Here is a 27,672-nt window from a genome sequence, read left to right on the forward strand (position 1 = left end):
TGCTGTCAGCGCTGCTCCAGCTTTTTCTGAAATGATGCATTCAGGTGCATCACTTAACTCCTGGGACACAAGTTGCTGTTGCATTCAGGGACAGAGCCCAAATAACAACCTAAAGTAGGTGATATTTCCAAAAGCAACACTAAGACAATGTTAGAAAATGTTCTACGTCTAAGAGACATCAATGTTAAACAAAGCTGTGGACAGATACTGCTTTATCATGATTGGTCAACTTCCCCTTCTATTGGCTATGAAATGAATATGCAGACTTAAACCATAGCCATACTGAGTCGAGCTTAAATAAAGTCTATTCCAATGAAATGGATGAAAGGGAAGGATGTGGAATAAAAGATATGTAGGATGATAACCGATCTATTTATCAATGCTCATGGTAAACTTTATCCTCATGTCACCATGCTAAATACACATCTTTCACCCGCAATGAATAGAACATGAATGAACCAATGGATTATCTTCAATATTTCAACTTGATGAACATAATAAGGTTGATGTTGTTGAAGTGTGCAGGAGTAGGGGGTACATGGCTTCAAAACACGTTTATGACATTCAAAATACGCTTTTCAACATGATTAGAGCCCTGTAGACGTGGATTAACACCCCTATAGTCACATTTACACTTCTTTTACCCAATATAGTAAACCTAGTAAGAGAAAATAAGACAGTGTAAACCTGTTTATGAACTTCTCGATATGGGTTTCAACTAGGTATGAGCCAAATACTCGCTATAAACCAGTATCCATTACGGATAATGTGAATATGGAAGGAGTACATTTTGTCATTATTCATATTCATGTTTAAAGAAATGTATGTACATATGTATTCACTCTTCAGGCTCTGTGATTGGCCAGTCACACACAGCGACCGCCTCAGCTCAGCGGCTTCACACGGTGCAATTAGGTTGAAAACAGCTCTGTGTTTGTCACGATGCCTCCACTTAGTAAGTTTCCTTTAGCTGGCCTCTATTTTGGTTTGTATCTAAAGTTACTTTAGATCAGGGGTCTCAAACACGCAGCCCGTGGGCCAAATGTGGCCCACAGGACACTAGTTTGAGGCCCCCACTTTGATATGAAAGTTTAATGTTAGTGCGGCCCGCGCAAGTTTGATATGGATGCTGTATGGTATCATGTACCCAGAAACAATTATTACGTTTGATTAATGTTCATGTTAAAGGTTCAATAACTGTTAATAGTTATCCTCCTTATCCGTGTGGAAGTGGTATGTTTTTGGCTGTTTAAATTTAAAGGAAATAACTTGAAGGCTACCGTTTAGGTCGCTAGCTCTCTAGCTTGCGAGTTAGCATGTGTCTCAAGAGCCTGCAGTTGCGCAATATGTTGTAAATAAAAAAGTATAAATGTGAATATAGTTGTGTTTTGTCATGTCTACAGGGCTCTAATAATGCTTTGTTAATTTTAATCTGAAAAAAATTATTTGTCTACCCACCAACTATATGTGGTTTCTTAAGTTTTTATTATTTGCCGTTTTATTATTATTATTATATTTATGTATTACTGATTGATTGATTTTCTTTATTCTTGATTTGTTTATTTATTTTTCATCTTATTTTGTGCAGAAAAATAAAAAATAAGATATTTGAGAACAGTGGAATGTTTTATCAGAGCTTTTATTGTAGAAAATCGGAACCAAAGCACTGAAAAAGTTTGTATATTTTTCCGTTTTTGTTTTTTTTTTTAAACCTGATGCGGCCCAGCCTTGCCCAGACCCTAGCTCCAGTGGCCCCCAGGTAAATTGAGTTTGAGACCCCTGCTTTAGATACTTCCCTAACGTGTGATTGCCGGTGCAGACACTCAATACGTGTATGGCTGACATGATGCATACTTAACATACGTATTACTCGCCTCTCAATATGTTGTAGTATGCACCTTGCAATCTTAGACTTGTTTCATAACTACACGGTGCAGTCAGCAGGCACGATCGTGCATCAGTCGCTGACTGTGTTTTTTGGAAAACTGCTTGTAGTACTGAACAGTAGTTCAGTACTGAACACACAGCTCATATATATGAAATAATGATAATATATATCAATCATCAAAGATCACTTACACACATACATATACAAGTGAAATAGTAAGTAAAATGTATTTATATAACACCTTTCACAGACAAGGTCACCAAGTGCTTCACAATCAAAATAAACATTTGAACAGTAAAACAGTGAAAAACAATATATCTACAGTTTATGTATTTGTATTTGAGTAAAATTTTAAATACCTCGGTGTTCCAAGTGTAAGCTATAGAGGGCAGTCAGGTTCAGCATGCTGGTTAGAGCAAGCGTTTGGAGGAAAATGGCTAGAATAAGAGATGGCGGAAGTGTTGGGGAGTGTTCATGCCGTGACGACAGTCAGCGTGCAAGACAGGAAGTGCTGTATGCTGCTATTACAATAAATGGCCAACTTAATACAGCCATCCTGATGTCTAGTTATTCAGCCGCCATTACAATATCATTGTCAACATGAACATGTGACACACATCACCCTCACAGTATGGCTAATCTATTTTAAATGATGGGTTATCTCTGCTATTTTTAATTGGATTTATTGGAATGAATCATACTTCGCCATATCCCATTACTGAATATATACTCCCTTTTCTGTTTATATTCTGACCCTGGGGGTCATATCCCTGTGACAGCATCCATAACGAGTCAGCATGAGGATGCTAATGATGAAGCTAACCAGGGGAAGAATGGTGGATGTAATGTACCCCACTTGGGCTACACTGGGAACATCTTCCAGCCTGGCTGGCATCCCTTTTTACAAAAACCTTCCTTTTTCCTGGACTTGTACTGTATGATAAACACTGTGTGTCACTGCACACACACACACACACACACACACACACACACACACACACACACACACACACACACAGAAAGCGGCTCAGTGAGAGATAAGGCTGTGTTCCTGCACGATAACAATCTTCTAGTTACCGTTAAAGACGCTTTATCTGCCACCCCCCACTACCACTGCACACACACACACACACTGCGGCTGCCTGGTGAGGGAGGGATGGAGGTTGGAGTGTCAGGAGGGCAAAGCAGGGCGAGGAGGATGAGTATCCAGCATGTTGTATTTACTGTATACTGTATATATAGATATAGACAGTATAGATAGATATAGACCAGGGGTGGGCAAACTACGGCCCGGGGGCCACATCCGGCCCGCCAAGTGTTTGAATACGGCCCGCCCAATCTTTCCAAAGTATTTAATTTAAACTCAACATACAACCTGGCATCATGGCCTGAGCCAACCTTGTGATGGTTGTATCAATTTCATTGTTTGACATGGTCTGTTGTTTACAAAGTGCTCCTGAAAAAAGACACAAGCACATAATAATAATAAGAATTAAAATAATAATTATTATATTATTATTATAACTAGTATAATTATTATATTTATTATATTAATGGTAATTATTATATTAATTATATATAATAATATTGTTATATTTGCATATTTTACATAATAATAATATAATAATTATTATTTTAATTGTATTTTAATTATTATAATATTTTATTATTTTTAAAATATTTAAATATAAATATAAAATAATAAATCGAGCAGATTGCATGACAATTTTACAGATACAATAATACCAGGTGGACTGTTACGTGTAAAATATATAGTCTGCCCCCCGGAAATTTTGTTATATCAATGCGGCCCGCGAGTCAAAAAGTTTGCCCACCCCTGATATAGACAGTAGATATAGATATAGACAATAGATATAGATAAAGATATAGACAGTATAGATAGATATAGACAGTATATAGATTTAGGACAGATGTTGCAAATTGCGCAACTAATGAGCACTTGGTGACTCTTTCAGCTTGTACTTGAGATAAAGCCCATGGATATAAAAGCAATGCAAATATATCAATATATTAATGTATCAATATATCAATATGTTGTCTAACATACACTTTCTCCACTTAGTGCCAATGACACTACATTTGCCACACACATTATCTTCCATTCCTGGGGGGTCCAATGCTTCCCCAGTGACAAAGGAAGGATGCTCCACATGGAGATATGCTAACGGTATTTCATCTCAGGTTTGGCATATGGTTGGCTGCACATTAAGATATGATAGATAGATAGATAGATAGATAGACTCCCTTTATTGTCATTGCACAAAAACACAGTAGTGAAATTGCCAACGAAATGTCGTTGCCTGGCTCCCATATAATAACAGACACAAAAGAAGATAAGTAAAAACAAATAATAATAATAATAATAATGTGGAGAATAAATAGATAGAATAGACACCAAATATGAACAACATAATATAAAGTGCAGCATGAACAGTAAATTGCCCAAATAATTTAAATAATTAAAATAAATAATAATAATGTAAGTAAGGCTTATTTGGCATTGAGCAGTCTGATGGCCAGGGGGAAGTAGCTGTCTCTGAACCTGGTCGTCCTACAGCGGATGCTGCAGAGCCTTCTCCCCGATGCCAGGCGAGAGAACAGTCCATGCTGGGGGTGTGTGATATGCCTTTATTGCAGGAAAGGTACACAAAAGTACACACAGAGTACACAATAGCAGATACAAAAACACACTAGCAGAAAAGGTGCAAAATGGAAGTAATGCAAATGAGACGTTCCATAGGCTATCTACAGATGTGGGATTGTGGGATTGTTGGAGCACTTTGTGATGATCTGCAGGAAGGAAAGACCAGTGTGTCCGCTTCACTCACCATGTCATCATTGATAACATCATGATAGTGTTATATTCCATCTTTTTAAAGCTGACTTATTCATCCACCCATCCACCCAGCCACCCACCCATCCATCCATCCATCCACCCATTTTCTACGCCACTGATTCTTACTAGGGCGGGGGTATGCTGGAGCCTATCCCAGCTGACTTTGGAGGTTTTAGTATATAAAAAAATATTTTTGAAAATGTAGGCTGTGGAAAAGTTTTTTTAATATTATGGGAATAAAATTACATTATTCATTTTCTACCGCTTTTTCCTCACGAGGATGCTGGAGCCTATCCTAGCTGTCTTCGGGCGAGAGGCGGGGTACACCCCGGACTGGTCGCCAGCCAATCACAGGGCACATATAGACAAACAACCATTCACACTCACATTCATACCTATGGACAATTTGGAGTAACCTAGCATGTTTTTGGAATGTGGGAGGAAACCGGAGTACCCGGAGAAAACCCACGCATGCACGGGGAGAACATGCAAACTCCACACAGAGATGGCCGAGTATGGACTTGAACCCTGGTCTCCTAGCTGTGAGGTCTGCGTGCTAACTACTCGACCGCCGTGCCGTCCTAAAATTACATTATATGATATATTATAATAATATTATATTATATGCTATAGTATAAAATTATTATAAGATTACACAAAGAAAATGTATGAAAATATTTGCGAAATGAAAAGACAAATGGTAAAAAAGAGTGTATTCAATTTCCCTCGCCAGAAGAGAAAGTCCGGACCCCTTGTCTAGGCTGGATGTGGTTTTAGTAGCTAAGATGGTTTAGATGTTAGTAAATGAATGATCCTCCATGAAGGCCAACATCTCTGGCCGCGTCCCTCACCTGTACTCCAGCGAGAAGCGGGTCAGCTCGGTGCTGTTGTGGATCCACTTGAACTCCAGAGGCCAGCTGCCCTCGGCCATGCAGGTCAGCACCAGCCGGTTCCGCTCCAAGTGCAGCTGGCTGCGAACGGGCTCCGTCTTGAAGTAGGGCGGCACATCGTCTGCACAGAAGAACCACAGCAGCCCCCGGTCAGGATGGCATACTTCATGGTACGTTAAATACCGAGTAACCATATTCAAACATATCTATAATACTATTGTATAACATAGCAATATATCAGAACTGGGCCCCGGTGGGCCTCCGTACCTTCCCCCCTGCAGCCGTAGCCCACCAAGCATGCTGTCAGGGCTTCCATGTAGCCACCCGCCACGTGGATGCTGAGATAGATGCTGGCGAAAACCCAATGCTAACAGCTAACGGCGAGGAAGGGCGATCACGGCGTCCCTCCAAACACGTCAAAGCGCTCCACATGGGAGCAGCGCTGCCCAACGTGCCCGACCCTGCCCCGGCTGATCCGCACTAAAGCCCACTGGCGTGCTTACAAGTTTGCTTATTTGTTAACTTGTTAGCTAGCTCTCTCTCTTTCTCTCTCTCTGTGTGCGTATGACGGAGGAAGGCCCTCTCATTCCTTCCTCCACAACTCAATCAAGGAGGCGCTGGCAAAGTGTCACGTCCCCCCGGAGACAGTCGTATCTCTGATGAACCACGCCAACGCGAGCGCTGACTTGATGATGATGATGATGGTAAATATAGAACACGTTCATTGGATGGCTGCATGATATCATTATCACGTTGACTGATAATCAAGCTGCCAAATTAAACTGTCAACATGATCTATTGTGCTGATATTTGCTTCTTCCACTTTGCTATGGGTAGGGGAAGGGGGTGGGGAAGGAAGGGGGAGGGGAAGGAAGGGGGAGGAGGAAGGCTAGACAGGAGTTAAGAAAAAGAAGGAGCAACAAAGCAAACGTTTGGATCTTTGACCTGAAATTCCAAATGATAGTGTACACCACATAGTATACACAACATAGTGTACACCATATACTGTACACCACATAGTATACACAACATAGTGTACACCATATACTGTACACCACATAGTATACACAACATAGTGTACACCATATACTGTACACCACATAGTATACACAACATAGTATACACCATATATTGTACACCACATAGTATACACCATAGTGTGCACCACATACTGTACACCAAATACAGTGCACCATATAGTGTACACCACATACTGTACAACACATACAGTACACCACATACAGTACGCCACATACAGTACACCACGTAGTGTACACCACATACTGTACACCACGTAGTGTACACCAAATACAGTACACCACAAAGTGTACACCACATAGTGTACACCACGTAGTGTACACCACATAGTGTGCACCACATAGTGTACACAACATACAGTACACCACATACTGTACACATACTGTACACCACATAGTGTACACCACATACTGTACACCACATAGTGTACACCACGTAGTGTGCACCACATAGTGTACACAACATACAGTACACCACATACTGTACACATACTGTACACCACATGGTGTACACCACATAGTGTACACCACATAGTGTACACCAGATACTGTACACCACATACTGTACACATATTGTACACCAAATACAGTACACCACATAGAGTACACCAGATACTGTATACCACTGTATACCGTCTCTGAGACGCTCAATGGCAGGGAAAGTGAAAGTGACAATTAGAAAGCTAAAGATGGTCCTATGAAATGGACAGTGACAACTCAGCAGTGTGGTTGGGGGGTCCCAATCAGCCTGTCTCTCCCACCCTTGCAACGCCCTTCCTGGACTCATCCTGATCTATGACTGTTTTGCATGTCATTAGATACGTGCTAGCATCATGACAACGTCATGGCAACCCAGCATCAACCACAACGTCGTCCGTTGATGGCGTCCATTCAAGATGAAGACATGTCCAGCGTTGCCATCAAGACACACAGCCAGCCAAGAAGCGGAAGTGGAAGCGTACGTCGGCATTCCAAAGTGCCTGACATATGTCAATAAAACACTCCTAAATATTCATGACCATCATGCATATTCATCATCTCCACTGCTGCTTGACTTCTTGCGGTCTTGGCGTCAGTATAAATATTTATAACGATCTGGGACAAACTAAACCGCGGCCTCAAAACAGCGCCAGACGGGAATTTGTTTCCCCCACACACACGCACACAATTGTTGCTCCTAAGTCCGGAAAGATGTCATCCTTTCAGCTCGCTGCAGAAGCCTGGAAGGGGGGGTGGGGGGGGGAGGGCGTGGCTTCGAAGAGGCTCATTAGGACGTCCCTTAGAAGGCATACACCGCACGCATTCATGGCTGATAACGCATGGCCCCGCCTACAGGAAGTGAAATGCAGGTCCCCCCGCCCACTTTTGGGAAGACTTTGGAGTGTGTCTGTGGGGTAGACCATATCTTCACATCTTCAATTATTTTATACTGTTAATGAACCACACGATCAACTAGAACTAACACACCCTGACCAGCTGACACCAGACTGACATGCTGTGGCTAGCATGTGAACACCTGGCATGATAGCGCTAGGTGTCTATGTAAAATAATACATGAGAAAATGGCTAAAATGCTAACATAATAATAGCACACATCAATTCTAATGTGCTAACTGTTAGCATGTTAACACTGAACATGAAAACACTATACACGTTTATACCTTTGAAAATAACAAAATAGCTAACATGCTAATTGTAGCATGTTTTAATTAGCTACCATAACATAATTAAGCGCTAACAGCATGCTACTAACACCTAACATGAAAACACTATGTAAGTTTGTATCTTTGAAAATAGCAAAAAAGTTAATATGCTAATGTTAACTTGCTAGCGATGTTAACATGTTATCTGAACATGAAAACACTGTCTATGTAAGTTTAGACCTTTGAGAATAGCAGAAAAGCAAGCGTGCTAATTTTACCATCTTGTCAAGGCTAACATATGCATAGTTAACTCCTAGCATAATGGTGCTTTGTCTTACTGCAAATCTAAACATATAAAAATGGCTTGCAAAGATGCTAACTATTAGCATGCTAACATCAAACATAAAAGCATTATCTATATAAGCTTTGAAAACAGCAAAAGAGCTGACATTCTTATGTTGGCTAGCAATCCTACCATGCTAGCTGTTAGCATAGCCTTGTTTATACGTAAGTTTATACATGTATAAAAATAGTTTATATGCTAATGCTAATGCTGATGTCTTGTCAAAAATTAAAGTTGAAAGTCAAAGACATCTGTGATGTCCTTTGCTTTTTTTCACGGGAGTTACAGATCAAAGTCTCCTTGTGTGAATTTCAGACGTGTCGGCAATGTATTTCTCTCCCAGCAAGGGGCAACGGTTCTATTTTCCTCCGATCGGCAGCAACAGCTTGGATATGAAGAAGATGAAGTTGCTGAAATGCATGCTGACAGAGGGAAATGGCCACCAATCCAGCAGAGACAAAAGCACAGGCAGTTTTCACTGGCACAGAGTTTGTCTGGTTTGGTGACGTCGTTGTTGTTGTTGTTCATCTATCAAGAGTTTGTATGCGTGCAAATGTCTGGAAATAGATTATTATTGTGTTATGTTTTCTGTTATGTTGTAAATCTGAAGAAATAAGCATAGTTATTTTTTCATCAAAATATTTGTTCCCATGTTGTTTTTTTGTTTCATAGAAGTAAACATGTTTGAGGTGTCACTAAAAGAAGAAATATGGACGTCAGTCACTGTTTGGTTTCACTTAGCTTCACTGCAGGAAAAAAGTTAATTGTCTATTTTAGGTGAAAATCAGGTGTCTGAAACCAGAAGTACATTATAAAATGTATTGTTATTATGTATTGCAAACACGTCTTGCTAGCATGGCAGCTACACACATGGTAGGGCTTTTAGTGAAAATCACTAAGAGACTGTCACAATTGCACCTTCAGTTCCAGATGTTGGCCAACATAGTCTAGTATGGAACCTTGGATGCATACAAACCCCCCCATGACCTCCCACCTCCACCATGTGACCGCACGCCAAGCATCCTGTACAATTAGCCTGTGGTTAGGCTCTCGTTTGCATAGGTGCCAGAGGACGGCCCTACGAAGTGTGACTCATACGAATCATACGTGAGTTGAGTGGGCTGGTAGCGCCATCATGGCCGCCGTCACGGTGGCGTGTGTGCAGCAAGTTTTGACTTTCTTTGTTGTTGACGTGTTTGGGACTCCAGGACAATCTTTTCACATGGCCTCACCAGCCGCTTTGCCTTCTTCATTTATGCATCACCTCTTCCTTTCTGCCTTTTTACCTCACCTGTACTCATCATGGCCCACGTTGCCTTTTTCACTTTTATTTTCACAACCCACCCTCTAGCAGACGCTAGCGTGGATGATGGCTGCCATCTTCCCAGTTAATCACGTAAAAAAAACAACTTTTAAATATGCTTTTTTCCTGTTCCCACCAGGTTGCAGGCCCCCTGGGGTGCGTCGCTCCCGGACAAAGCATACATATTTCAGCCACAGCCTTGGGGGGTGGGGGTGGGTGGGGGTGTCCACACACAGATACACACACACAGTGCTGGGTGATGTCAGTGGCATGTATGTGATTGTGTCGTTTGTACTTGTAGCATTCCAAGCAAAAGGAGGATGAAGGTTTGGGTGTTTTTGCCATTAAATCACTCAGAATATAAAACCTCATATGTGACTCAAAGGTGGAACCATGAACCTCATATGTGACTCGAAGGCGGAACCATGAACCTCATATGTGACTCAAAGGCGGAACCATGAACCTCATATGTGACTCAAAGGCGGAAACATGAACCTCACGTGTGACTCAAAGGTGGAACCATGAACCTCATATGTGACTCAAAGGCGGAACCATGAACCTCATATGTGACTCAAAGGCGGAACCATGAACCTCATATGTGACTCAAAGGCGGAACCATGAACCTCATATGTGACTCAAAAGCGGAACCATGAACCTCATATGTGACTCAAAGGCGGAACCATGAACCTCATATGTGACTCAAAGGCGGAACCATGAACCTCATATGTGACTCAAAGGTGGAACCATGAACCTCATATGTGACTCGAAGGCGGAACCATGAACCTCATATGTGACTCAAAGGCGGAACCATGAACCTCATATGTGACTCAAAGGCGGAAACATGAACCTCACGTGTGACTCAAAGGTGGAACCATGAACCTCATATGTGACTCAAAGGCGGAACCATGAACCTCATATGTGACTCAAAGGCGGAACCATGAACCTCATATGTGACTCAAAGGCGGAACCATGAACCTCATATGTGACTCAAAAGCGGAACCATGAACCTCATATGTGACTCAAAGGCGGAACCATGAACCTCATATGTGACTCAAAGGCGGAACCATGAACCTCATATGTGACTCAAAGGTGGAACCATGAACCTCATATGTGACTCAAAGGCGGAACCATGAACCTCATATGTGACTCAAAGGCGGAAACATGAACCTCATGTATGATTCAAAGGCGGAACCATGAACCCCATATGTGATTCAAAGGCGGAACCATGAACCTCATGTGTGACTCAAAGGCGGAACCATGAACCTCATATGTGACTCAAAGGCGAAAACATGAACCTCATGTATGATTCAAAGGCGGAACCATGGACCTCATGTATGATTCAAAGGCGGAACCATGAACCTCATGTGTGATTCAAAGGTGGAACCATGAACCTCATATGTGACTCAAAGGTGGAACCATGAACCTCACCTGTGACTCAAAGGCGGAACCATGAACCTCGAGTGTGACTCAAAGGCAGAACCATGAACCTCACGTGTGACTCAAAGGCGGAACCATGAACCTCACGTGTGACTCAAAGATGGACCCATGAACCTCACGTGTGACTCAAAGATGGAACCATGAACCTCACGTGTGACTCAAAGGTGGGACCATGAACCTCACGTGTGACTCAAAGGCGGAACCATGAACCTCACGTGTGACTCAAAGGCGGAACCATGAACCTCACGTGTGATTCAAAGGCGGAACCATGAACCTCATGTGTGATTCAAAGGTAGAACCATGAACCTCATATGGTGATTCAAAGCTGGAAGCATGAACCTCATATGGTGATTCAAAGGTAGAACCATGAACCTCACATGTGATTCAAAGCTGGAACCATGAACCTCATATGGTGATTCAAACGTAGAACCATGAACCTCATACAGTATGTGATTCAAAGGTGAAACTATGAACCTCAAATGTGATTCCAAGGTGGAACATCAACAACCTCCTTCGTTTTTCTCAACAAAAGCAGTACCTCCAAAGTTGAACACATTCTGCTCGGTTGACTTCCAAGTTGTTCTGATTTCAAAACACAACATACACAACAATGTAAAGCCAAAATGTGGCACAAACACTTTTTTTTGTTATAAATATATATATTTATTTAATTATTCAAAAAATATAATATAATATTTAAAAATATGTATACTCAAAACAAACAAGACTTGAAAAATCAGCAGTAATTTTCCAAGAATAAAGTCCAAATTTTAAGAAAAAAAGATGTAATTCAACAAGATAAATTGAGAATTTTATGAGAATAATGTATGTATGTAATGTAACAATAAACATAACAATAAACATAATGTAAACAATTTAATTGTCTTTCTTTGAAAATTAGTTTGGCTAAAAAGTTAATACTATATTATTATTAATATTATGGGAATAAAGTCATTCTATTACAAAAATAAACATTCAAGATTATTGAGGATGAAAGTTGAACGATTTGGAAGATTGAGAACAGCTGAAATGGGCAAAAACAGCAAACAGTGAAGACAATAGGTGAGATTTGCCCTGCCATTGGCTGGCTCCCAAAGTCAGCTGGGATAGGCTCACTAAGTGGACCTGGCTGGTACAAAGCAGCTGGTCCAACTTTACAGTCACATCAAAGCATTTTCACTCCCGAATCAGAGTCAAAGGAAGCACTGACTACTACGTAAATAGTACTGCAATGCAGGTTTTGCTGATACTTGACTGGTATAAAAGCCAAAGTAAAAGTCAAACGGCAGTATGCTGGTCATCCAAGAGCACCTGGTGGTGTTGTAAGTCGTAGCATATATATAGTAGTACAGTACAGGATGCTTATACATCTCTGTACTATCCAATATGGCCGCTGCTGGCCAGCTCAGGGCATGACGGGTCTCTGCTGCCGCACGCTTTTACTGCGGGTGTCAGCGGGAAACTTTACTCCGGTTTGCGTTTGATCTTTGGCTCCTCCCTGAGAGACGTTCACCGTGAGGCCAGCAGATTGGAACACACACAGACACGAGCCGTGACACACCCGTGGACACACACACACGCCGTGGGCTCGTCTCCAGCGACGTCTTACATCCATTTACATCCATTTACATCCTCGCACGGCAGCGATACCACCCCCACCAACCGCACCGCCAGGTTTGCCCTGAGTGCCGCGTTTCCCAGGAGGCTCCTAACCAGCCGCTCATTTCTAGCTTTGCTCATCACCTCGCTCGTTTAGTTGACTTAATGGCCGCAGTAGAGCCCTCTAGACATGAAATAACACCCCTATAGTCACATTTACTCTCATATAGTCGACGCAATAAGAGAAAGACTTTGTTCTTTCTTTTCATACTCTTTGTAGGCGAGACCGTGACAGGGTGGGACAGCAAACCGATTCATCAGGACGTAGACGCTGATTCTTATGAGGAAAGGTTCGAGCTTCTATGAATGTTAATAACCTCCCACCCGCCTTCCCACACAAATAACAACATTTACTGCTCAGGTTGGGGAAATCAATGCTTTAGGATGTCTTATAACTATCTTATCAATGTCTTATCAAAGTAATGAAAGGGTTCCAACATTTCATATTTCACTGCTACAGGGCAACCATCAATTCAACAGGCTGCGATGGAAAGAAAAACACTTTGAAGAAAGCGGACAAAGAGTGACAGGGCTTGTAAATCTGCCAGCTGACCTTTAGCAACCACACACACGTACACACACACACACACACAGACACACACAGTAAAAAGGTAAAAATGCAGCCAATGAAATGGATTGTATAGCAAAGCAAAGCAATCAATGCTGCATTCATTTTGCTGTAATTGTCTTTCTATTTTTCACCTGATTGAGTGTTCACGCTGCTCTCATTTCCCAGCACAGCCATAAAAGAAACAACATGGCTTCAGTGATGAAGCGGTCGGCAGCATATTGAGCCTAATAGGCTGCATTTACCAAACTCATCCTTTGTGGGACACAATGAAGCCCCCCGAGCCTCAGATGAGGCTAAAAAAAATACACAATCCTGCGTGACAACCAACGTGTCAAAGAAACCTCCACAATGATCGGATACTTTACAACACGGTACATCAAGTCCGCTCTTAGCTTAGCATTGTTAGCCATCATGCTAGCATTTACAGCATGTAAAGGGAAGACAACGTGTGTGTGTGTGTTAGCTTAAATGCTAATGCCTCTTTCTACCACAAGTGTGTGTGTCTTAAACAAGCGCTAACGTGTACTTTATCACACTTGCACACACTGTAATGCTAACAATAGGGACAGATAGAAGGACAGCTAGCTAGCATAGCTACGTGATGCCACATGACGCTCACATGTTAACCCTTGTATTATGTTACGGGTCAGTTTGACCCGTTTCAGTTTTTGTGTTGACCAAAGTACTGGTTATCCTTTCTTTTTCTTCATGAAATTTTGTGACTTTTCCTCATCTAGGGTCATGAACACAAAAACTGAAACGGGTCAAATTGACCCGTAACATAATACAAGGTTAACTAGCATGATTTGTTAACAAATCATGCTAGTTATGCTAGCATGATAACAAATCATGCTAGTTATGCTAGCATGATAACAAATCATGCTAGTTATGCTAGCATCATGCTAGTTATGCTAGCATGATTTGTTATGCTAGCATTAGCATTTGTTATGCTAGTTATGCTAGCATGATAACAAATCATGCTAGTTATGCTAGCATGATTTGTTAACAAATCATGCTAGTTAACCTTGTATTATGTTACGGGTCAATTTGACCCGTTTCAGTTTTTGTGTTCATGACCCTAGATGAGGAAAAGTCACAAAATTTCATGAAGAAAAAGAAAGGATAACCAGTACTTTGGTCAACACAAAAACTGAAACGGGTCAAATTGACCCGTAACATAATACAAGGGTTATGATATGCCTTTATTCGTCCCTCAGAGGGGAAATTTGTAAAAAGTTTGCATTGGCCGGGAATCGAACCCGGGTCAACTGCTTGGAAGGCAGCTATGCTCACCACTATACCACCAATGCATGACAACCAGTTCATGCTTGGTTAGTGTACTTGCTGAGCTTAATTTTAGGATGTGTAGCAAAGCCTGCAGGTTTACTCATCTTACCATAATTGTATATGTAGATTGAACAATGTATTTCTTTTGTATGCAACGTGTGTATTTCTATTTGCAATGAGATGCCATCATTCAAAGTGGCTTTTCCACCAGGGTGGACTTTTCTAAACTTTAAAATGGGAAGGATGAAACGTTTGACTTTGAAAAGGACACTGAAGGCATCATCACAGAGAGGCTGATGGAGCGTTTCCATCTCAAGTACCGCCACAAACATTTTTATTATTTCTACGCTTTCATTGAAGACATTTTTATTTTTATTTGTTCATTTTCATTATTTTTTTTATTGAGGTAATTTATTTTTATTAATTTAAAAAATGAATTTATTTCTAAAGTGTTTTTAAACTTTTTTAAGTTGTTTTTTATTTGGAATTTATTTTAATTATTGTTTACACTTTTTATTTTTCATTTTGTATTTTCAGTTATTTTATTATTCTTCATATTTTGGTTTTCCATTGTTGTTGCAATTATTTGTATTTTCATTTATGTTCTGTGAGATTTTTTTCTTTGATATGTGGGTCATTTCTATGTTTATTTTTACAATTTCAAGTTATTTTCATTTGTGATTGATTTTCACCACTTTGTACACTTTAAAGTCATTTAAAATGTTATTTATTTCTTCCACTTTGGTGGAAGTTATTTCTATGTAAATGTATTCCACTCTTCCTGAGGTCCTGAATGATCATTTTAGACACGATGGCCTCCATTTTAGTTCAAGTGTATCATTATGTGATGCTATTATTGACGGCCTTTTCAATGTCAAATGATATTATTGAAATCTATTAAATGTATGTATTTTCTATTATTAGTTTACATTTGTAGTGAAGTGCTTTTTATTTTCTACATATGAGTATTTTTAGTATTTTGATTGGAAGCAAGTACATGCGTTTACTACGTGGACTAGCCTCGGATGAATAATGAAGACGTGCACGTCCCAAGTGTGTTTTCGAGGAGTATTATTGTGATGAGATGACGTGATGACATGATTGAAAGATGACTTCTGTAAGCAGTGAAAAGCGAGGGATTGCAAAGCGACGGCGTTGATGATTTCCCCAATCCGACTTCATTTCAGGCCCAACAGCAAACATTAGCTTGGGAATGAGGAGATAATTAGCAGCGGGGGGATTTCATGGGCAGGCCACAATACCAACAAGCCGGCTTCATCGGGATTCCACCAACGCTTTTTTAAACATCGCTGCTTCGTCTAAACATCTTTCCCTTTCCACTGCTGCACACGTAGCCTTCCCCTCCAAGAGAGGAATTTGTAAAACATTTTCTGGAGCACCACATAGCGAGGATGATTAGCACAGATTCCGGCGTAGGTTCTTGAGGCTAACGCTTCATTTTGGTAACCAGTAAGCGTCACTGAGAAGGTTTAGCGTATGAAAAGGATGTATTTGACGACTCTTACGTCATCAATTAACAGCACGTTGAATGTCTCTTATCCCAACAGGCTCCAGCTAGGACCTGATAGGACAGCTTTAGTCATTGATTATGATTGTTTATGTATCAAAGATGATCAAATGATTGATGAAGTATTTAGGGTTACTTAGTCAGGCTGCATGTCTATACTTATTTCATGACATTTGAATATATTATTATATATTTGTATTGACATGGACTTATTTTGTATTAATTGGATTCTATTTGTGTTTACTGAATGTATTATTGATTGATTTGTAGAATGATTTTTATTGGTGGAAGTGATTGGTTAGGAATGGATATCATCTTGGCACAAACCAAGCCTGCACACTTACTGTAGGGGTATGTACTATGTAGTTGTACCATGTACATCCATGCACCCATCCATCCACCCATGCACCCATCCATCCATCCATGCACCATCCATCCATCCACCCATACACTCCTGCATTCATCCACCCATGCACCCATCCATCCTTCCATGGATGCATCTATCCATCCACCCATGCACCCATCCATACACCATTCACCCACCCATCCATCATCCATCCACCCTTCCATCCTTCCATGGATGCATCTATCCATCCACCCATCCATCCATCCACCCATCCATCATCCATCCACCCACCCATCCATCCATCCATCCATCCATCCACCCATACACTCCTGCATCCATCCACCCATGCACCCATCCATCCTTCCATGGATGCATCTATCCATCCACCCATGCACCCATCCATACACCATCCACCCACCCATCCATCATCCATCCACCCTTCCATCCTTCCATGGATGCATCTATCCATCCACCCATCCATCCTTCCATGGATGCATCTATCCATCCATCCATCCATCCACCCACCCATCCATCCACCCATCCATCCTTCCATGCAACCATGCATCCACCCATCCTTCCATACATGCATCCATCCACCCATCCTTCCATGCATGCACCCACCCATCCATCCATCATCCATCCACCCATGCACCCATCCATCCTTCCATGCAACCATGCATCCACCCATCCTTCCATACATGCATCCATCCACCCATCCTTCCATGCATGCACCCACCCATCCATCCATCCATGCACCCATCCATCCTTCCATGGATGCAGCTATCCATCCACCCATGCACACATACATACACCATCCACCCACCCATCCATCATCCATCCACCCATGCACCCTTCCATGCACCCATCCATCCTTCCATGCAACCATGCATCCACCCATCCTTCCATACATGCATCCATCCACCCATCCATCCATGCACCCATCCATCCATCCATCCATCCATCCATCTATCCTTCCATGCATCCATCCATCAACCCATGCACCATACATCCATCCATACAGGTGCTGCTGGATGCTTCTTGTCTCTTCTACCTTTGTGATGGCATCCACAGGGGGTTTTCCTCCCAAGTGTCTTATTATAAATCAGGAATTTGTTTATTACAGCGATCAAGGACATGTATTTTCGTGTTGCCACAAAAGCTCCATCCAGTAGTTTGTGGCGAACAGAGGCTCATAAAAGACGTCCGTGATGTGCTCACAGAGAGCCATGTGTGGCTAATTGGCTTCCGTGTGGACATTATGTTGCCATGAGGCGCACTCGTATAGAAAGTCTACGCTAAAAAGCAGTGAAAGGAAGTGGAGAAGGCGTGGAACAAACAAACACATTAAAAGACATCGGGGTTTGTCGGCAAGCAGAGCGTTTAAGAGGTCAGAGGGGAGGAAGACAATTTGGTAGCACGACACAATCCTCCATTCAGTAAGTCGGTTAAGAGGGGAAGGACGAGGAGCCTTCTCGTTCGGAGACGTCCTTTGTCACGCACATCGTCTATCTATCCATTCATCCATTTTCTAGGCCACTTGTCCTCACTAGGGTTGCAATGCTGGAGACAACAATCCAACAGCCAGTATGGCAGCATTTATGCCAAAATACATTGTTCCCTATTTATTGCAGGGGGTAAGTTCCCAAAATAGTCCAAAATAAATACATTAAATCCCCTCACCACACACTTTTATACACCTCTGAAACCAGCCATGATAGTCCTCATATTTTTCTCTGGTTTAAACACTCTCAAAATTCACATTTAGTTTGAATTATAATGATCAATTTCTTGGACATAAGAAATTATGAAGTGACTCAGCACAAATACAGGTCAGTCTGTATTTGGCTATGGAAAGGGCGGCAACAGGTTAGCTAGCATGTGAAAAGAGTTTAGCATAACAAACGTGGGCACACGCCACAATGGGCGATATTCGCCGCCTAATTTGCATATAAATAACGATCGCGAACAGTCGTTAATAGTCGTTAACAGACCATTCGCTTACCTTTCTCATGAACGCAGACAGACATGTATGGAAATGAGAACAAGCCTTCTGATGGCTAGGCTGTGGTCTTACAGAGGACCCCTTAGCTGCCCAGCAAGTTGCCTGGTACAAACACGATTTACAACAGTGACTATTCACTCCTCTGAGCATTTTGGTATCCTTGTTAAAAAACATATTGCTCCTGTCCAAGGATGCAGAACACAACCTACGTAAAAAAAAAAAAATGCTAAATTGCACTTAAAAAACCTGCAAAGCAGCAAATCCAAACGGTGAACACTCACTTTAGAACATACTCAAATTCATAATGAAGATGTCAGTTCTAACCAAACCTGTGACGTGCCACTGAAGGCATCACACCATGGATAACAGACTGAGCATTTTCATCGCTTTGATTCTTTTTATGCTTTTATTCAAGGCATTTTCATTTATTTTAAAATTTTTATTATTTTTGTACACTTTGATTGAAACCATTGTTATTTATTTTTAAATGTTAAGTCTGATTGAAGCATTTTTAGTTTGTGTTACTTATTTTTTAGACTTTCAAATAAGTCATTTCGATTTTTTTGTTTTTATGTAATTTTACCTGTTTATTTTCATCTGGATGCTTTTAATTTTTTTTTCATTTAAGTGTTTTTTAGTGTTTACAACTAATTAACTAATATATATATATATATATATATATATATATATATATATATATATATATATATATATATATATATATATATATATATATATCCCCACACTTTTATTGACTTCATTTTTTAATTTTAATTGTTTTTAAATGTTCATTTGTATTTTTAGTGATTTATTTATATTTATGTCTTTTATGTAGAAACTACAATCATTCTCATCAAATCACCAATTTGGATTCTAAACGGATTTGATTGGATTTAGGAAAATGGCCTGGGTTTCCATGACTTATGGTGTCTGGGGTGTACAATAATGATATCATTATCAGGCCGACATGACAGAATTCTGACGTCATACCAATAAATCCAACAAAAAGATCTGAGATTACTCATAATTGAAATAAAAACAAGATGGCGGGCTGCCATGGGCTGCATGGCGGATGAGTGGTTAGCATGCAGGACTCACAGCTAGGAAACCCGAGTTGTACCCTCGGCCATCTCTGTGTGGAGTTTGCATGTTCTCCCCGTGCATGCGTGGGTTTTCTCCGGGTACTCCGGTTTCCTCCCACATGCCAAAAACATGCTAGGTTAATTGGCGACTCCAAATTGTCCATAGGTATGAATGTGAGTGTGAATGGTTGTTTGTCCATACGTATGTGTCCTGTGATTGGCTGGCTACCAGTCCAGGGTGTACCCCGCCTCTCGCCCAAAGACAGCTGGGATAGGCTCCAGCACCCCCCGCGACCCTTGTGAGAATAAGCGGTAGAAAACAAATGAATGAATGAACGTTCTAATGAGGAGTAAAAAAGTACGGCATGTAATGTTAACGTCATAACTTCCCCTCAGCTCACTTGGGAACATTCCCACCAGATGCTTGGTGAAAACCCACAGAGCCCACGAAAAACCTCACCACCCACCTGAAGCGGCAGCGCTGCAGCCTTTGAAAAGTGTGAGAGGTTTGCCAGAGACCTCCATGGCATCCCACCGGCTACTTGGAGTGTGTGCCCGAATACCGTGCACCTTGCTGGGCCACAGCAGGTGGCTCCTCCCCCTCTCTAATCTGCTTCTCATGGTAGTAGTCATGGTATTCCATTAGGACTTGTTGTTGTGTACCAAGCCCAGTTCAATGTAAATGTAAATAGTTATCGGTAATTGGTAGCATATCGCTCTAAAGAAGTTCATTCATTCATTTTCTACTGCTTTTCCTCACGAGGGTCGCGGGGGGTGCTGGAGCCTATCCCAGCTGTCTTTGGGCGAGAGGCGGGGTACACCCCGGACTGGTCGCCAGCCAATCACAGGGCACATATAGACAAACAACCATTCACACTCACATTCATACCTATGGACAATTTGGAGTCACCAATTAACCTAGCATGTTTTTGGAATGTGGGAGGAAACCGGAGTACCCGGAGAAAACCCACGCATGCACGGGGAGAACATGCAAACTCCACACAGAGATGGCCGAGGGTGGAATTGAACCCTGGTCGCTCTAGAGAAGTTATGTATTTGAAAAGGAAATGAGTTGAATTGAAATGAGCAACTGAGTTTCCACTTTTCCAAGTAGTCTGGGGTGAGCTCCAGCAACACCACAAGAGGCTACAATCAAGAAAACCACAAATAAACCAAAGCATGTGTACTAAAGGGTACGGAAGTGCAAATATTAGCCACGGTACAGTACAGTGTCTGAAACACAGGCTTCAGTTTAATATTCAATATGAATGAAGAGAAATAGAAATGTGTTTTTATGAGATGCAGGAAGGAAGTCATGAGGGACCCGTGTGTTGTATCGGACTGTGTTCCTAATGAAGTGTCCATACGCGGGGGAAGTGTCAGCTCCATCACGCGTCAAAGTCAGCACATCATTTCCTCCCAAGAAGCCGTTGTTTGCTGCAGGCCTGATTGACAGCTCCCCGGGACGAGAGTAGAGTCAACATCACTCGCACTGACAGCTCCCGCCTTCCACCTGTGCATCGGCCCAGCTGAGAGTGGACGCTCCGTACCCCCTTAGAGGCTCTCAGCGCTCTGCACTCACCTCCATGGCTTTACCGTGCAACTAAAACCAGCCCTTTCCTCCTAATGGGATTTGTAGGAGGAGCACAGCACCTATCTCCGTCATGCTGCTGACTGAAAGGGCTTGGTGGTCACTTCCTTCATCAGCACCTACGTAAAGATAGAACTTGTTGCCCCCCCCCCCCCCCCCCATTCAGATTAGGCACACTTGCACCATCTCACCACCTTCCATAAACGGTACGCCAGGGCCCCAGAGGGAAACATGAACATATTCAGTCAGGCAACACATGCTAAGCACATATTCCATATTTTATGAAAGACAGCCTCATATCTTCTCCACTTCTCCAAATGTCCCCCCCCCCTTGTGTGTTCGTACCATCTCCAGCCCTGAAAGGCAGCATTTCCAAACCGAAGCAGAGCCTTTTTGTGGTTGGGTGGGCGTGTCTTCCGGCCCGTGAGCGGAGACAAGACAAGGAGGTGTGGAGTCTTAATTGTCCTGCCCGGCTGCCTCGTCATCGCTGAAGGTCAGAGCCGTCTCTCACGTTGTCACGCGGCGAGAGGTGAGGCGCGAGGTGATTGACATCCGATCGTCCGTCTTTGTGCACACATTGGCGCTGCTATTTACTGCATTCACGATGGCTCTTATGCTCCGGGTACCGCGCTCTGACCGGCGGGGAATAATGAGTCCCTGGAATGGAACAGGAAGTGCTGCCTGCTTGGAAAGGGACGATATTGAGCGCTATGACGTATTTGATGGCGGGTACAAAGGACTTGCTTAGCGAGTGGGAACATTGAAAGGACGTCTCGGCGCACCAGGGTTTTTTTTTTCCGAAGACCACAGACTTTCACAACTAAAGGCTTTCTGATAGTGATCATCCTGTCGTTACAAAGTCCTCCAGCCGCTGACATTGAACGTCACACGGAACCAGAACTCAACCAAACCAGGACCAGGCCAGGAGCAAGAAAGCAAAGGCTATCCTGGTATCTGCTGGTGTACGAACACAAACCAAGCTACAGCCATATTGTTATTGTAGCATTCATTCATTCATTTTCTACCGCTTTTTCCTCACGAGGGTCGCGGGGGGTGCTGGAGCCTATCCCAGCTGTCTTCGGGCGAGAGGCGGGGTACACCCTGGACTGGTCGCCAGCCAATCACAGGGCACGTATAGACAAACAACCATTCACACTCACATTCATACCTATGGACAATTTGGAGTGGCTAATTAACCTAGCATGTTTTTGGAATGTGGGAGGAAACCGGAGTACCCGGAGAAAACCCACGCATGCACGGGGAGAACATGCAAACTCCACACAGAGATGGCCGAGGGTGGGAATTGAACCCTGGTCTCCTAGCTGTGAGGTCTGCGCACTAACCACCAGACCGCCGTGCCGCCCCGTTATTGTAGCAGCTAACATGAAAAACAATATTCATCTAGCGGACTAACACGCCCCCTCGCTAAGCGCTAGTCTCAGCATCAACCACAGACAGAAGAGTGGATAGCTAGCTAGCTCTCCATTTGGCTACCAAGACTCAACAAGATGCTCGGGAGGCGACCGCATGGTGGCAAGTGGGCGGAGTCCACCAATTAGATGGAGCCCTTCTTCCACTTCCACCGAGATCGACTCTCACACCACGGTTACCGGCGCGTGGACGGCCGCCACAGTGGTGCGTGCTTGTCGTGCGTGTGCTTTTTCACCTTAATGAGGGAGGATGATGCTGCTCAAGGTCGTTAGCGCTAATGCCGCACTATTGCCATCTGCTGGGATTGTTTACACTCGCTTGGTAATTAGCAGCTAATTAGCGCCGCATGTGTGCATGTGGCGCCAGCATACATCTTTTGTGTACGTTGAATATCATAAAACCCGGGAAGATGTTTGTGAAGTATGAAAAGCTGCCAGCGGGGGCAGCATTGGCCTTTTCTCCACCACAAGTCTTTTTGCATCTTTTCCAGGACCTTAGCTAGCATCTTTCTTGTTTTTCTTTAGCGCGGCATGCCAGGTCACTACTTGGTATCTTTTATTCTCTCCAGCTATTTGGCACCGCTCTTTGGCAGCACACTCCAAAATAAAACCAAATGAAAAACAAACGTTTTGCTGGATGGATTTTATTCTTCTTCCAGCACCCTCTTTCCATTTGTTCTGGAGGGAATACAGACGAAATCATTAGAAAGGTCAGAGAAGAAATGGTCACACTAAAAAGATGGTTTGATGTTAATAGATTGTCCTTGAACCTACTAAATAAAACTAAAATCATGCTGTTTGGTAACAGCAGAAAGGACACGTACCAGCAAATACGGTGTGGACATTGAAAGGGTGAACGAAATTAAATTTCTGGGGATCATAATAGATGAAAATATGAGCTGGAAGCCTCATATTTACAACATAAGGTGGCCAGAAATATTTCAGTATTGAACAAAGCAAAATTTGTTCTCAATCAGAAATCACTCCACACTCTTTATTGCTCTCTGGTTCTACCATATCTTACTTATTGTGTGGAAATATGGGCTAATAACTATAAAAGCAATCTTCACTCGTTAAATGTACTGCAAAAAAGGTCAGTAAGGATAATTCATAATGCCGCCTACAGAGAACATACTAACTCCTTATTTCTAAAATCACAAATACTTCAACTTGCTGATATAGTTCATATTCAAACAGCTAAAATAATGCATGAGGCAAAAAATAACCAATTACCTAAAAATGTCATCCAATACTTCTCTACAAGAGAGGAGAAATATGATCTCAGGGAAGAACTAAATATGAAACCCTTATATGCTAGGACTACGTTATGCTAGCCATAGCATTTCAGTATGTGGAATCAAACTATGGAATGGATTGAGTAAGGACCTCAAACAATGCACAACGATGAGCCAATTCAAGAAACAATACAAGCAGTTGATGTTTGCTAAATACAAGGATGAAGAGTCTTGAACCAGTCATGATGTGCTATATATATCACTATATTGACACTTACTATGGTACCCATTATGTCATTGGATGGTCATATCACCTCCTACTTCGGTACGAGGTGCATTATTAAAAAAAAACAAAAAAAACAAAAAAAACTTAAACTGTATTATGGAAAGCAGGAAGTGAACAAATGTAACAGTTACTGATTGTAAAAGTACCAGATGGAAGGGTAGGATTTAATAAACTTTGCTTCTTCCTACTCCTTTTGGACATGTGGAACTGTGAACTGATTATGTGATGCTCTCAATTGTAATCTGATGCATGTTCAAATGAAATAAAACCATTACCATTACATTTGTGGAGAACTTCACTCTTCTTCACTCTTTGCTCTTCTTTCCTCATGACTGCTCTTGGTCTTTTTCACATTTCAAAGCTTTCAAATTCCAAATATGTCAACTTTCCTCTTCAATACTTTGAAATATATTGGAATATTTTTACTTCATTCCCATCACATGACCACCTTTTCCCAATCTAACTTTCCACACATTCCGACTTTCTTTTGTTTATTTCTCATTGACCTTAAAAACAAGTACACATTCTTTTTCCTCATGGTATTATTTATGTTTACTTTATTCTCATAAAATTGCAGCTTCATCTCGATTCATAATTATGACTTTATTCTTCCAAATTTACAAATTGTCCTGCAAAGTACATTTTCATTGTTTCATTTTCTATTCTTTTCAACGTTTTTTTTGTGGAATATTTTAACTTTGTGCAATAAAAATGATGTTTTTTTTCCCCGATAATATTACAACATAAAATCAGGACTTTTTTCCTCTTAATATTTTGACTTTCTTCCCATAATTTTCCCATAATATTACTATATATATATATATACATTTCAGTATATTCTATATTTTTTGCAAGTATTCCCCCAACCTACTTTTCCAAATATTCCAACTTTTTATTGTTTTGTTTATTACACATGCTATTATGACTTTGAAAAAAATAACAATTTCTTTCCTGAATATTTCACCTACGTGCAACCACGATAACATGTTAATTCTGGTAAAACTGCCACATTTTTTAAAATTAGAATGCAACTTTTTTTCTCTTAATATTTTGACTTTATTATTTTTCGCATTTCTGTTGTTTCCAACTGTCTTGTACATTTTTGACTTTGACTTCATGCTTTATATGTTGACTGTATGACTGTATTAATGTAACATTACAGCTTTTTAACATAATTTTCTGGCAAAATTTCAACTGAATACAATACAAATGATGATTATTCCTGATAATATTACAACATTGGATTACAAATTCTCCTCTAAATACTTGGACTATGACGGCTGATTTAATATAAATGAGTGTTTTGTTTTTGAATGAGTGTTTTCACCCCAACCCTGCCCCCAGTGGTGGTGTGGAGTATGAGCACAAAGGCTGTTGTTGTGGTTGCCTGCCAATCTCCATTCAAAAGCGTCTGCTGCAGAAATAATCCCCGGATTATTTGGTCACCCCTCCTCGGCCCTTTTCTCTCTTCTTGTGATTTGTGTTGCAGATTCTAATCACTTGATGAGATTACATCTTGTGCCCGTGTGCTTTTATGTAATCTGCGCCAGCCTTTCCGGACCAAACAGATGTGGTTTTAATCCGTCGTCCGCTGAGGGAAAAGGGAAAAGGGAAAAGTCCCAACTAGGTAGCAAGACATTCCAGAGTTCCTTCCATGTCCAAAACCAGAGCACTTCCTGTGGACTGTAGGATTAAAAAAAACCCAACAATCCCAGGTGGTTTTCTGCTGCACACAGGGACCGGCTTCATCCAGCAAAAAGGGACTTTGAGAGTCCAGCAGCAATCTTTTGGCAGATGGCGGTTCATAATTCAGCTTCTTTCCACCCGATAAGAAGCTTTGCCGGCAGACAATTGTTTGCCATCCACTACCAATTTTGCTCATTTCCATTTAGAAACCAGTCAAGCTCCTTCAGCTTCATGGAGGATCCCGGCATCCGGGGGTCCTTTCACGAACGTGGCAGCAAAAAAAGCCTGCATTGCCAGAAAAACAACAAGAAAGAAAGACCTCCAAAACAGTTAGACGTGTCTTTCATTGCACCGTCCATTGCAGCGCTTCTCATACTCGGACGTCCAGACACCCTTTTGTCTAAACTTGCAGCCTACTGTCTTGCCTGGGCTGCTATGTTTCGGAAAAATCAATTTAAATTTAGGAAAATATATTTAATATGAGAAACAACCAACACAAGCAATATAAATGTATAAAGATAAAAGATATAAAGATATAAAGAATAGATATAAAGATATAAAGATATAAAGATATAAAGAATGTATAAACAATATAAAAATAAAGTCCAAACATTATGGGAATGAAGTCATCGTTACAAGAAGAAAATAAAGTGAAAATATTAACAGAAAGAAGTCAGATTTTAAGGAGAATATGTTCATAATATGAAAAGGAAAAAAAATGTCATTTTTAGTAGCATAGTGTTGAAAGATTAAAATGTATTTTTGTAAATATATATAAATAATAATGATAATAAATAAATGTAATATTAAAAGAAACAAACACAAATGAGGTGGTAAGAATATTATGGGAGTAAAGTCATAATTACAAAAATTACAAAAAGAAGAAAGTTGAAAATTATGGAATATGTAAAAAAACATGTGTCACTTTACAAAAATAATGTCAAAATATTCAAAAAAAAACAACAAGAACAGAAAGAAGTCCGATTTTCAGGAGAACATGTTCATAATATGAAAAGGAACACAATCATGTCATTTTTAGTAGCATAGTCTTGAAATGTATTTTTGTAAATATTTATAAATAATAATAATAAATAAATAAATAAATAAATAAATAAATAAATAAATAAATAAATAAATAAATAAATAAATAAATAAATAAATAAATAAATAAATAAATAAATAAATAAATAAATAAATAAATAATTTGTCATATTAAAAGAAACAAAAATGAGGTGGTAAGAATATTATGGGAGTAAAGTCATAATTACAAAAATTGCAAAAAGAAGAAAGTTGAAAATGATGAATGTGTAAAAAAAATTTTTTGAATAAAAATGTATTAATATAATATAATATAATATAATATAATATAATATAATATCATATCATATCATATCATATCATATCATATCATATCATATCATATCATATCATATAAAATCATATCATATAATATAATATCATATAATATAATAAATACATTTGTAATATTAAAAGAAACAAAAATGAGTGGTAAGAATATTATGGGAGTAAAGTCATAATTACTAAAATTACAAAAAGAAGAAAGTTGAAAA

The 27,672-nt window shown here is 40.7% G+C and overlaps 1 protein-coding gene and 1 non-coding gene across 5 annotated transcripts in view; both read right to left on the reverse strand.

Moving 5' to 3' along the window:
• Positions 1 to 27,672, reverse strand: part of sdk2b (sidekick cell adhesion molecule 2b) — a 274,153-nt gene that overhangs the window by 82,838 nt on the left and 163,643 nt on the right. For all 4 annotated transcript variants that reach the window (XM_058067737.1, XM_058067734.1, XM_058067735.1 and 1 more), the window contains exon 2: positions 5,597 to 5,756. In XM_058067737.1, the coding sequence (XP_057923720.1) occupies positions 5,597 to 5,756 (160 nt within the window). The remainder of the gene's footprint in view (positions 1 to 5,596; positions 5,757 to 27,672) is intronic.
• Positions 14,867 to 14,938, reverse strand: trnag-ucc (transfer RNA glycine (anticodon UCC)). Its single transcript has one exon. It is a non-coding gene; the product is annotated as a tRNA-Gly (tRNA).

Source organism: Doryrhamphus excisus, chromosome 3 (assembly GCF_030265055.1).
Source record: "Doryrhamphus excisus isolate RoL2022-K1 chromosome 3, RoL_Dexc_1.0, whole genome shotgun sequence".
NCBI lineage: Eukaryota > Metazoa > Chordata > Actinopteri > Syngnathiformes > Syngnathidae > Doryrhamphus > Doryrhamphus excisus.